Raw genomic sequence first — 13,426 nt, forward strand, 5'->3', positions numbered from 1 at the left:
GTAAATTCTGGATTAACGACGGTGGATGAAAACTGGAATGAAGCAAAAGATTGAAGCAAAAGATTATTCCGGTCTGTAGGCTTTGTAAAAACTGATGTTTCCAGGGAATTATTGTTCTTGCTGATGAGTACATCCACATATGAAATACTGTGTGAACTGATAGAGTGAGTGAATTTAATCCTCTCATGCCTAGTATTAAGTGCCTCAATCTGTCTTTCTTGTGAGTTAGTCCAGATTAAAAAAGTGTTGTCAATAAATCTAACATAAAATGCAAGATTGGTCTGCCATTCATTTTGTTAGAAAATGAAGTCGTTCTCAAACTGAGCCATAAAGGTGTTGGCATACGAAGGAGCCCCTGGAAAATCCATAGAGGTTCCACTGACTTGTAGATAAAAATCGTCTTGCCATGCCAAGTAGCTGTGTTGCAAACAGAAGATGAGTAATTCCAGAATGAAAACTTTGTTCACTGCGGTTTCTGGTAATTGTAACAATGCCCATTCACAGGCCTCAACTCCTTCCTTTAATGGTATTGAAGTGTACAATGAGGTTACATCAATTGTACAAAACAGCCACTCTTTTGGAAAATTGTTCTGGAATTGCTTGAGAAGAATTAAAAAATGTGTTGTATCTTTAACATAGCTGCGCCATGTTTGCACACATTTTTGGAGGAAATGATCTACCTAACGTCCTGCGGGTGCGAATATGGAATTGCATCCTGAGACGATAGGGCGAAATGGAGGATCAGTGATGCTTTTGTGCACTTTTGGAAGCATATACAATTTGGGTCTTCTGGGATACTGGACTGTGAGATACCTTCTTAAAGTGGTGTTAATCCACGTATTATGTTCCGCTTTGTCCAAAATCTGATTGAGAGCTTCCATAATCGTGTGTGTTGGATCTTGGTCTAATTTGATGTAAGTGGAGGTATCTGAAAGATGTTGAATCACCTTTTCTTGATTAAAACTGGTATCCATGATCACCAGGGTGCCGCCCTTATCTGCCATTTGGAAAGTGATGGTGGCATCTGCTGTCAATTCTCTTAACATGTGTATCTCATGTTTGTGTAAATTCGGTCTAACAGATGGCTTAAGACTCAATTTTACCAAGTCATGTCTTACCAATGATTCAAAGGTGTCTAGAAGTTTGTGAGACACTGGTGCCATGTATACGCTCTTTGGTTTGAATGCACTCAAATCCGGGTCTATTTCTTGTATATCTGGTGTCATGTCTGTTTATGAATGAGGTAACACGTTGGTGAAAAAATGCTTGAGCCTTAGATCCCGCATGAATCTGAAGAAGGATACTTCTAATTCAAGAGAATTTGTGTGATAATTAAGCACGAAGGACGTGCCTTTATTGAGTACCGCCTCTTGAGCTGGTGACAATTGTTTAGTAGAAATTTTAATTACAAGGGTTTGCTCCTGAGTGTTCAGGCTTCTGCCTCCTTGTCTCTGAGTTCTTTTTCTTTATCCTTTCCTCCTCCTTGTTTTTTTGTATCTGGAGGTAACTGTATCTGGAGGTTTGCCACTCATCGGACCCTTCTCTAAAAAAAGACGGTGTAGGTTCAATGACTGTGGATGAATGGGATGATGTCCCTGCTCCATTCTTAGCACTTGCACTTATTGACTCTGGTGGTACTGCAACAGTATTCTGTTTCTCACCATGTTGCAGCTGCCACACTAGCTCTGCATAGAGAAGAGAGCCACAACCTCAATCGAGGAGATTGGGCTGTGATCAAGAAGCACATTTGGAAGACTTGTTTGGAACCGAGATGGAAAGGCCCCTACTAAGTGATCTTAGTCACGATAACAGAGTGGTGCTGTTTTTGTTAAAATGTTTGATCTTATTTGTTTGCAGGAGACCTGTGTTATTAATAATAACCCTCCTTTGGAAAGGTACAAGCCCTTTTTAGTGCCTGCTACTCCTGCTAGAGTGGGCAGGGCCGAGGGCGGGGACCTAACTGTTTATGTTTCATAAAAGGCTAAAGGGGTCACTGTTGAACTGAATACAAATAACCTCTATCTGCAGGCCTTGGTAATTTCTTCAGGACCTAAAAGTTTATTGCTTCTGAACTTTTAAAATGCCACCTCGTCTCTTCCTGAAATGTATAACAAAACCCAACTGGGCAGCTTTTTGACTAACTTCAATAGCTCCATTCGCCACACTTTTAACATCATTATGGTGGGAGATTTTAATATTCACCCATGTGGGGACCCAGGCTCGTAGAATGTGGGGGGTAAGGTTGTCCCTGTTTTTACCTTGAGCACAGTGGTCAGGGGGACATTTTGAACACCGTATTATGTGATTTTGATTTCCAATCAGTCATGGGTAAGTTGAACCCAGACCAGAGGTCCATCATTCCCACGTTTAATGGGAGAGGTGGTGGTACCTTTATTGATTACATCCTTGTTTCTACTACTCTTTTTTATTTTTTTATTTGAGAGCTGATTTCAGTATTAAGGCAAGCATTTTTAGCGATCATAATACACTATGTATTAAAGTTAGTGATCTGTATTGAGCATGAAGAAGGGGAGTGGGGGTGGGGCTGCATTGAGGATACTTGATGGGGAAAGAAGGTTGAAATGGACACAAATAACTCCTGACTCCTTTTTTGCGTCACTTCAAGTGTATTGCCAGAATGAGATCCAGATTTGCCTGACCAGTCAGTCTCAGTCGGAAGAGAAAATTATCAAACATACATGTTGGGGGCGTGGCTTGGTCAGCGAAGATAGCGGTAGTGTCTTGAGCGCGCTCCGTCCAGCCCTGCATCATCCTGTCCACTGATCCTGCCTATCCGACTCAGTGTCTGTAATAAAACAGTCCGACAACAATCGGAACGCTGCAACATCCCCCGGGGCAAATCTTGACGCTGTGGAAGGAAGGCGCAGCGGCTTAGATACAATCGCCGAGGGCGGCTGCGGCCTATAGAGGAGGCGCCATGAATGAAGCCGGGGAGTCTCCTGCCTTGACTGGGTGACGGCGGGGCTTTGGCGGCGGAGCGGATGTCATGCTGCTGAGACGAGATCTGCATAATGCGGTAGCGCGCATTACGGAGGCCAAGACCCGCATCTCTGGAGTTGAAGACAATGTCACTACACTGAAGAAGAAAGTTGCTGCCATGGAAACAGTTCTGAAGGGACTGGTGATGCGTGTGGAGGATGCCAAAGGGCGTGCCCGGTGCAACAACCTCCGCTTCGTTGTATTCCCGGAGGGTTGCGAGGGGGACAACGTGGAACGTTTCCTGACACAGTGGCTGGAGGGCTGGCTCCCCCCGGAAGTACTCTCCCGCTGATTTGTTGTGGAGCGGGCCCACAGGGCAGTCATGCAGAAGCCCCCACAAGGGGCTCGCCCGCGTCCAATCATAGCAAAATTCCTAAATTACTTGGACCGCGACACCACCCTGAAGCAGGCTCGAGCCAAGGAAACCCTTATTTATAACCATGCACGCATCCTTATATTTCCGGATTACACACGACTGATGCAGCAGCAGCAACAATCGTTTCTTGCGGCAAAGGCCTCCCTGCAAGACCTTAAACTCCCCTATGCCCTGTTATTTCCTGCCTGCCTGAGAGTGGTGTACCGCTCTCGTTCACACTTCTTTGATACCCCGGAGGTTTTCAATGGACAGATGAGACAGTGCGGGTGCAAGTTCATACACCACCTTGTCATCGAGCGAGGCAGCCTGGAAGGGGCTCCAGGCCAGTCGAGTGGCAACAGGAGGTTGCGGTCCAGGCGTCGCTCCCAATCCAGTACGACCCTCTCTCAGGGGGGCTCCACCTCTGAGAGGCAGGCTTCTGAGGACTGACCCTTGGGTCTGCTGGGGCTGCGGGCCTCCGGACTGTGGACTAAATGCCAGAAAGGCTACGCATTGTTAGCTGGAATGTTCGTGGGGCTCTGAACAGGATCAAACGCGGGGCCATACTCCAGCAAGCAAAGATGGTGGGGGCTGATGTGCTCCTGCTACAGGAAACACACTTAACGGGCACTAACGCCCTGTGTCACGCAGGGATACCGGTTCCAACACATTTTTCACTCTGGCTTCACGAGGGGTTCGAGAGGTGTGGTGATATTGATTCATCGCAGGGTCCAATATAGACATGAGAAACACTGTCAGACACACAGGGGCGATACATTTTTATTCGAGGCAAAGTAGGGTATGATTCTCTGACATTGGGTAGTGTCTATGCACCCCCGCCTCTGCAATGGAATTTGCTGGAGAGGCTCATGAACATCTGGGCGGACATGCCAGAGACGATCTCAGTTGTGGGCGGGGACTGGAATGACATCATGAAACGAGGTTGGGATAGAGGGAGCAGTGGGGGCGAATTAGAGAATGAACCTCCCACGAAGTTACACTCCCTAGTGAAGGGACTTGATTGGGTAGATGTTTGGAGGTACCTTGTAAACTTGTAAACTTGTGGATTTGTAGAGCGCGAATTGTTGCCCGGAGGCGTCCAAGCGCTAGGATAACCAGAGCCTACTGAAGAGCAGGGGGGGGGGGGGGAAGGCAGGCAGTTAGTAAGCGGATGCAAACAAGAAGGTCTTTAATTGCTTGCGGAATTCAGTGAGGTTAGGGTTAGCTCTAAGATGGAGTGGCAGGGAGTTCCAGGTTTTGGTCGCGTTGTATGTAAACGTCCTTCCGCCAGATCTGGATCTTTTTATTCTTGGCACCACTGCCGAGAAGGTCTGGCTGGAACGAAGACTTCGGTTTGGGGTGTAATGGGTAACCAGGTCGCGTGTGATGCTGGGTCCTGGGTCCCAGAAGGCTTGATGGGCTATGCATAGTGTCTTGAACAGAACTCTCTGCCGGATCGGAAGCCAGTGAAGGCTAATCAATCCGGCCCTTACTGAGTGTCTGCGGGGAATTTTGAGCAGAAGACGCGCTGCGCAGTTCTGTACGATCTGCAGCCTGCGTAGGGTGTATTCTGGGGCGCTGAGATAGAGTGCATTATTAAAATCAAGGCATGATTGAATAAAACCTTGAATGGCTACCTGTTTGGCTTCCATGGGAAGGAGGGGAAATATTTTATTTAACACCCTCATGATGCCAAAAAGGGTGGCTGAAAGTTTAGTGGCTTGGACATTAAAAGATAGCGAGTTGTCCAGCCACACTCCGAGGCTTTTGATGTTATTTTTGGGGGTTGGGGGGGGGGGCTTAAACATGGGGGCCACAGAGAGGGAGGGAGGGCCAGATCTGATGGGCCTAGGGGCATCAGCTCTGTTTTGTCCCCGTTCAGCTTCAGGGATGATAACGACATCCAGTTTCTCACCTCCTCCAGGCATTCTCTAAGCCCGCCTGGCGCAGTTCGGTTTGCCTCCTGCGCCAGTGAGACCTCTAGCTGCGTGTCGTCCACATAGGAGATGATCTTAACTCCAAATGGGCGGACGACATCGGCCAGCGGTCTCATATACAGATTGAAAAAAAATTGCTGGAGGACACGGATTCGCCATTAAAAACCCTGAATGATCTATTCTCCAAAAAAGATTTAAACCATGCCCAGGCCTTATCCTTAATCCCCGCACAGGACAGGCGGTTCAGTAAGGTGTCGTGACTGACCGTATCAAAAGCCGCGCTTAGATCAAGGAGGATCACTGCCACTGATCCTCCTTGATCCAGGATTTTTCTAGTTTCCTCGGTAACCATGAGGAGGGCGGTCTCAGTCCCGTGTTTTGGTCTGAAATCTAGTAAGTGATGGTCTTCCAAAAAGTTCACCAACTGTTGGTTGATATATTTTTCCAGGACCTTTCTCACCCATGGGAGCAGGGAGATGGGGCGATAGTTGGCTAAGTCAGATGGGTCCAGATTGGGCTGATCTGACCATGGCTTGCTTCCAGACAGTTGGCACAGTGCTGGAGGAGATGGAAGCATTTAGTACCTCCCTAATGACGGGCAGGGTGATCCGGGATGCTGCCATTAAGATGTCAGGAGGGGTAGGATCGTCAGGCGAGCCTGATTTGACACTAAGAGCTAGTGATTCCAGGGTAGGAAGATTCAGTAGGGGAAAATTGGTTAGGCTGTGTCGATCGGGGGGAGGGGACAGGGTTGGGGGGATGTTGGGTAGGATTGATGAATTCATTTTTGGGGAGGGAAATGCTGAATAGATCTTGTTTACTTTCTGAAAGAACAACTTGGCGATATTATCGCACTGTGTGACAGATTTCTTGATGTGCGACGCAGGGGGGGGGGGGGTTAGTACGTTTTTTAATGATCTGGAAGATCTCTCTGGGTTTAGATTTGACCTGCAGAAAAATTAGAGGAGGTACTAGCTCTATCAGCCACGCTAGATGGCATAGTTTCATGGAACTGCTTCGGGGGGCCGGGCGGGCGGTAGATAAGGGTGCCAGAGAAACAATTATTGGGTCAGAGTTCGATATTAAAACCAATACTCTCACAGTCCGAGTTAGTCTCGGGGGTGATTTGGCAGTGGTATTGTTCCTTATGGATAATCGCCAGGCCTCCTCCTCTCCCTTTAGGTCGGTCTTGCCGTATGATTTGATAGCCAACGGGGAGGGCGTCTACTATTGCGGGATCGGACTCAGTGGTGAGCCAGGTTTCCATCAGGAACAATATATCTGGGGTATGTTCCTCTACCAGCAGGGCCATTTCAGCACTATGCTTGGGCAGGGAGTGGCAGTTTAGTAGGAGCATGTGGACTTCATGTGTGGGCGCCGAGCAAGATATAGATTTAAGCGATGCGGAGCAGGTAGGGCAGGTTTGCGGCAGGTCTTCGGCTAGAAAAAAATGCCGAGTGCAAATGTTGGCGGAAGGCCTTAGTCTATGGAGGGTTGCCGACGTATAGCGTCTGCGTGGTGGTGGCTGGGATACAGGGGGGGTGGCCCAAGGCCCGGACTCGGCGCGGACGAGCTTATTCGTCGCGCCCGCTGCGCTCGTCCGCTGCGCTTCCGGCACATGGACATGTTTGTAGCAAGGGGGCAGTGAAGAGGGCGTGGCCTCGAGTGGGCGTGTCCCCGTCCTGTCGTGAGGGATCCAGCTGGTGGTAACCGGCGATTTCGCCCTACCCAGCGCTCGTTTTTGCGTTAGAATGGGTGCCTGTGCTCAGTAATCGTGCAGCAGACAAGTGAGTAAGTTTTTAAAACAATGACAACATTTTCAGTTTTACACAATTAAAAAACACGAGATTCACTGCTGCTCCCGGCTGTGCCTCAGGAGCTGACTGGCTATCAGAGCGCTTGTGGTTCAGCGCGGTATTTGAATGAAATTGGCTAAAGGGGGGGTGGCCTCGAGTGGGCGTGTCCCCGTCCTGTCGTGAGGGATCCAGCTGGTGGTAACCGGCGATTTCGCCCTACCCAGCGCTCGTTTTTGCGTTAGAATGGGTGCCTGTGCACAGTAATCGTGCAGCAGACAAGTGAGTAAGTTTTTAAAACAATGACAAAATTTTCAGTTTTACACGATTAAAAAACACAAGATTCACTGCTGCTCCCGGCTGTGCCTCAGGAGCTGACTGGCTATCAGAGCGCTTGTGGTTCAGCGCGGTATTTGAATGAAATTGGCTAAAGGGGGTGTGGCCTCGAGTGGGCGTGTCCCCGTCCTGTCGTGAGGGATCCAGCTGGTGGTAACCAGCGATTTCGCCCTACCCAGCGCTCGTTTTTGCGTTAGAATGGGTGCCTGTGCACAGTAATCGTGCAGCAGACAAGTGAGTAAGTTTTTAAAACAATGACAAAAATTTTCATGGACCTCGTCAAGAATACACTTATCTGTCCACAATACACGATTCGTTCTCAAGACTAAACTACCTTTTTGTCCCCAGGGTGATAGTGCATAGGGTGGTGTCGGCTGATATTCTGCCCTGGGGTTTGTCAGATCATTCACCTGTGGCCCTTGCGCTTCAGATGGGTGGTCGAGGGCGTCAGCCGCTTAGATGGTGTGTGTGTGTGTGGCATTTGCAATAAGCAGACTACAGGGAGTGTCTGACTGACGCTATAGATCATTATCTGTCAGTTAATGTGGGGTCCGTTTCCTTTGCTGCGACACTGTGGGAGGCACTAAAACCCATGCTGAGAGGGGCGGATAATTCCTGGTGTGTGGCGGCGCGTAGGGAGCGCAATAAGGAACTATTGCGAGCAGAGGTAGAAGTGAAGGTGTAGGAGCCGGGAGGCAGAGGGCGGCCCAGTCAGACGGCAATTAAGGTTGCACAGCAAAATTATGCGGCTCAATTAATGGACGAAGCCCGTCAAGCATGGCTGGTGACGCGTAGCAGGGTGCATCAATGGGGAACAAATCCAGTCAGAGGCTGCATCAACTATGCCAGGGTGCCTTTCATTCCCAGGCCCTACCGGGAGTCCTGAGCCCGGCGGGGGCACCGCTTATTGAGCCCCAGGTTATTGCAGAAAGCTTTGTTGTATACTATGCAGACCTCTACACACCGAAAGAATGCCTCGAAGCCGTCGTCGTTGAAAAATTAATTGATGATTTATGCCATTGGTATAATAGCAGACAAACAGCAGCCCCCCGTGATTAAAATTCAGCTCCGGTCCGACTGCAGCACTCCACGAATGGAATATTCTACATAATTTCCGAAAATGCTTGTTTTTCTTGTTTAGAAAAATGACCTTGTGTGATGTAACTAGTGTTCATTTAAAGCGCTGCAATACCTTCCGATAGAGTTTGCGCTAAATAAAAGTGCAGAAAAAACACCCAAGAAAAATCGAACGCTTTAAAGCAAGAAAGTCACCCAGCTGGTGTCACGAGGCCCCCATAGGCAGAGCGGATGTTTCTTGCCATCCCCAGACCCCAGCTCTGCTGATTATCCAGCAGCTACCAGGCCTAACAGTGACACCTCGTCCCCCAGAAAACCCTCGGCCCCCTCTCCAATCTCACACCTCACCAAAAAGCCTTTGATCGACATTGAACAGGCCAGTGCTCCCCCCTAGGGCGCTACCTCCGGCCATAAAAGACCCAAAGCTTTGAAGTATAGCGCTGCAAACCACAGCCTGGAACAGGCACTGTCTCCGCACAGAGCGCACCTCCGGGACCATAGAGCGCTACAGCTAGCACGTTCCACTCCGGTGATGTCACTAGCTTATCTCACCCGAAGCTGCACAGGTAGAGTGAGCTGGACTGGGGGCAGCTTTATGGAGCGCGAGCTGGACCGGGAGAACACCCGTTACATTCACATTCATTTTATGTTATTATTATTTTTATAGGCAAGGGGAGATAAAAGTCATTTGCCCAGAATCACAGGATGTTGAGCTGACGTCGAGATTAGAACCCGATTCCCAGTTCCAAAGTGAACAGCTCTGGCCGTAGCACCACATCCTCTCCCACGTTAGACTAAGCCCCAACCACCCCTTCAGTATTGGCCTACACATTGTGGGCAATTTCTGAGAATGTCCCATTCACAGTTACGCCCCAAGGTGGGCTGTAGGTAACTGTGCACACAAGACTGCCAGCAGTTCCCAGAGTGAGAAGAGCAGGCCAGGGAGGCAGCCCCCAGCCCCTACATTATTCCAGCAATATGGAAGGGAACCAGGTGCCCCCCCTCACCCCCAGCCCCCTCCCCAACATCCCACATACACTCCAAACAATATCACTCAGTGCCACATAATTACACACCACATAATAACACTGAACTCAATGCAACATACACTCCAAAAATCACTCATTGCCACATATTTACATGCCACATAATTACACTGCATTCAATGCAACATACACTCCAAATACAACTCGGTGCCATATAATTACACGCCACATAATTACACTGCACTCAATGCAACATACAGTCCAAATACCACTCAGTGCCACATAATTACACGCCACATAATTACACTGCACTCCATGCAACATACACTCCAAATACAACTCAGTGCCACATAATTACACGCCACATAATTACACTGCACTCAATGCAACATACAGTCCAAATACCACTCAGTGCCACATAATTACACACCACATAATTACACTATCTATCGCCCTCACTCTATCTATCGCCCTAACTCTATCTATCTATCGCCCTCACTTTATCGCCCTCACTCTATCTATCGCCCCTCACTCTATCAATCTATCTATCTATCGCCCTCACTCTATCTATCTATCTATCTATCTATCTATCTATCTATCTATCTATCTATCTATCTACAGCCCTCTATCTATCTAGCGACCTCACTCTATCTATCTATTGCCCTCACTCTGTCTATCGCCCTCACTCTATCTATCTATCGCCCTCAATCTATCTATCTATCTATCTATCTATCTATCTATCTATCGCCCTCACTCTATCTGTCTATCTATCGCATTCACTCTATCTATCGCCATCACTCTATCTATCTATCTATCGATCGCCCTCACTCTGTCTATCTATCTATCGCCCTCACTCTATCTATCTATTGCCCTCACTCTAATTATCTATCGCCCTCACTCTATCTATCTATCGCCCTCACTCTATCTATCTATCGTCCTCACTCTATTAATCTATCGCCATCCCTCTATCACCCTCCCTCTATCTATCTATCACCCTCCCTCTATCTATCTATCTATCTATCTATCTATCTATCTATCTATCGCTTTCACTCTATCTATCGCTCTCACTCTATCTATCTATCGCATCACCACAGCATCACTCAGCACCACCACAGCATCACTCAGGGGGACCACAACATCACTATGCGCTACCACAGCATCACTGAATGCCACAGCATCACCGTACCCACCACATCACTCAGCGCCACCACAGCATCAATCTGTGCAACCATTCAAAAACAACTGGTTCAAATATGTTCTCTCAATGTTTCATGCTTTATTACAAATATTTCACTTCTGTTCTTGGATTTTCGTCACAATAAAATACACTGAACATAATCTTCACAAAAATTATTTACAAAAGTTTAAGCTATTGACAGTATAAATTACAATAACTTTTATTTAAGTATTAATTATTAAACAAAAATTAAAAGCCATTGTTATTTGTAAGATCAATACATCTAAGTCACGTAAATACAACACATATTGCATTACAAATGCTATAGGTGTCACATTTGCAAAAGTTATAACTATTGGCATTGTAAATGACAAAGCTAATAATTTTGCTATTTTCAAAACCAACACATCAATAAAAAATGTGTCATTTACAATACCAATAGCTCAAACTTTCCTAATGCAAGACCTATTGCATTGCAAATGCATGTTTTTTTAGTGCCCGGGCCCATTTCTTGTCCCAGACCGACCATGGATTTGACTTTATAGACTGGAGCACTATGTCTCTGCAGTGATTTATGTGTGTGTTTATAAAGAACGGGTGCATTGGTCCTTCAGTGTGATTTCAAGTCTTGATGGGTTCTAACCGCAAAAGCATCCCTCAGTCTTTCAGTGGTAACTATAGCTGGTCCAGCACTTATTTACACATAATTTAGTTCCCATAAACAGATTTTATCATTTTGGTGTGCCAAAATGTAAAAACTAAGATAAATTTGCTCTCAGTAAATATTGGCATTTCCTCACCTGAAGGCTGGCTGCAAACACGGACATCATGAGCATAATGATGTTCAAGTAGTCAGAAATGACATCCCACCATGGTTTTAAGATCCTTAATGCTGGGTTCGGTGAGCTGAAGACAGTCAGGTCTGTTAAAAAAATCATATTTTCTAAAAAAAAAAAGAAACAAAAGAAAAACACACACACAAACAACATATTTTAATTGATGGTTTGTATAATGACAAACTAACTTCCAGACTTGAGATTGATGTATCTAGCAGTAACAGTGATCAGAGGCACCTCTAGCAGCACCTTAAATAGGGGGGGAAGGGCAGTTTTCACACTTTTCCGTCTAAAGTCTGGCATCTACTGAGCAGTTTAGTCACTTAGATTAAGCATCAAAAGCAAATGTTTACTATGATTAAGCGGTATAGAATGGTACCGACAGGGGCACTAAACGTTTTAAAGCCTAACTATAGTTTAATAAAAATATTCAAACAGATGCAACCTATCTACCCTCACATAGACTGAAAAGGCTCCTAGATATATTTTTTTCACGGTTTATAAAGCAATCACTTCACCATCCTGACACTAAGGGGCCAATTAGGATGCAGGGTGGATCACCACCGCCTTCATGGCGGTGGCGATCCACCCTGCATCCTAGCCCGCCTGCCACCCATTTCTCCCCGCCATATTAGTATGGCAGGGGGACCACGGCGGACAGGAAGATTGTCCGCTGCTTTACCGCCCGTCATCGAGTTGATCAGGCGGAAAAGGGTTTCATATGGTGGCAGTGTCTGCTAGACACCGCCATCCATATTAGGATGCCGGCGTGAGGGAGCGCCGCCACGGAAAGGCATGCGGTTTTTGTGTTTAGGGGCCCATTGCGGGCCCCCACGATGTTGGCGGGCGGTCCCTTTTACTGTGAGGATGGCGCCCGCCATCCTAATGATGCCCTTTGTACGTATTTAAAAATGCTGCAATTGTTAAGCAAGGTGTAGATCTCGCTAGCCATGTAGGGCAGGAGGCTTAAGTTTACTGCAAATTAGATGATATTGCAGTCTTTGAAGGTGAAGATTTTAATTCTCCAAACAACCAGTCAGTCACGCACATGTGCATTTTTGTTTAAAATGTTTTAATTTGGTATACTCAAATCATTCACTAATTTTAAAACTCAACCTTGTTTTTCTGCCTTCAAGGAGAAAGTTGAAAAAAACTGACTCGCGTGACAACAATCTAAATATTTTTGATTTTTCTAACTGTATAACAGTTCTCACAAAATTGTTGCATTTTCATCAATATTAGGGACATCCATGAAAAGCTGCATTAAAGCTTTCACAGAAGCAATGCAGAGGGCAAAAGTTTAAAAGCATGTTTCTACTTCCGTGTAAGCGGGATTGATGGAATCGAGGAGACGGTTAACTTTGTTAACTGAGGTTTTATTGGTTTAAGCAATTACTTTTTGTTCGCTCTGGGTAGATGATATGGAAGGGAGACTTTTCGATCCTTCTCCGGGGATCCGCTCCCTCTTACTCCACGACAACGCCTCTCCAGGATGCTTCAGGCTTGTGGATGACCATAAACAAAGGAATAGTCAGAAAGGAAGTCTAATTTAGTCGGGGGTGTTATCTTTAAGGCACACAGGGATAGGGTGTGAGGAGTCACTCGGTGTAGCACGCTTTAACTGTTCGGGTGCGGATAGTGCTCGGGAAGGGTTGTGCAGGGGATAGTCAGTGTTTGTCTGATCGGCTCTAAACCTTCCTCCCCACCCACCCCTCTATACGGGAACGCACCTGTACTAGCCACACTTCTCCGGAGGCACGGCTGGGCGGAACGTGGTGTCGTTGGCCTCCTGGCTCCGATGGGTTCCGAGATGGTGAAGGCAGACGTCCTCTCTCACTCTTCGGACTCCTTGGCCATTCGTCATAGACTGCTACGCTCTTTCTCCTTGATACGCTGTTCTCCTCCATGGTTCCGCGCTCTACTCCTCCG

At 47.0% G+C, this 13,426-nt stretch overlaps 1 protein-coding gene across 1 annotated transcript in view; it reads right to left on the minus strand.

The window, feature by feature from the left end:
• Positions 1–13,426, minus strand: part of LOC147748362 (volume-regulated anion channel subunit LRRC8C-like) — a 181,860-nt gene that overhangs the window by 96,001 nt on the left and 72,433 nt on the right. Inside the window, exon 2 of the mRNA XM_086927916.1 lies at positions 11,462–11,604. Coding sequence (XP_086784042.1) covers positions 11,462–11,599 — 138 coding nt within the window. The 5' untranslated portion in view covers positions 11,600–11,604. The remainder of the gene's footprint in view (positions 1–11,461; positions 11,605–13,426) is intronic.

Source organism: Lissotriton vulgaris, chromosome 1_1 (genome assembly GCF_964263255.1).
Source record: "Lissotriton vulgaris chromosome 1_1, aLisVul1.2, whole genome shotgun sequence".
In the NCBI taxonomy this organism is placed as follows: Eukaryota; Metazoa; Chordata; class Amphibia; order Caudata; family Salamandridae; genus Lissotriton; species Lissotriton vulgaris.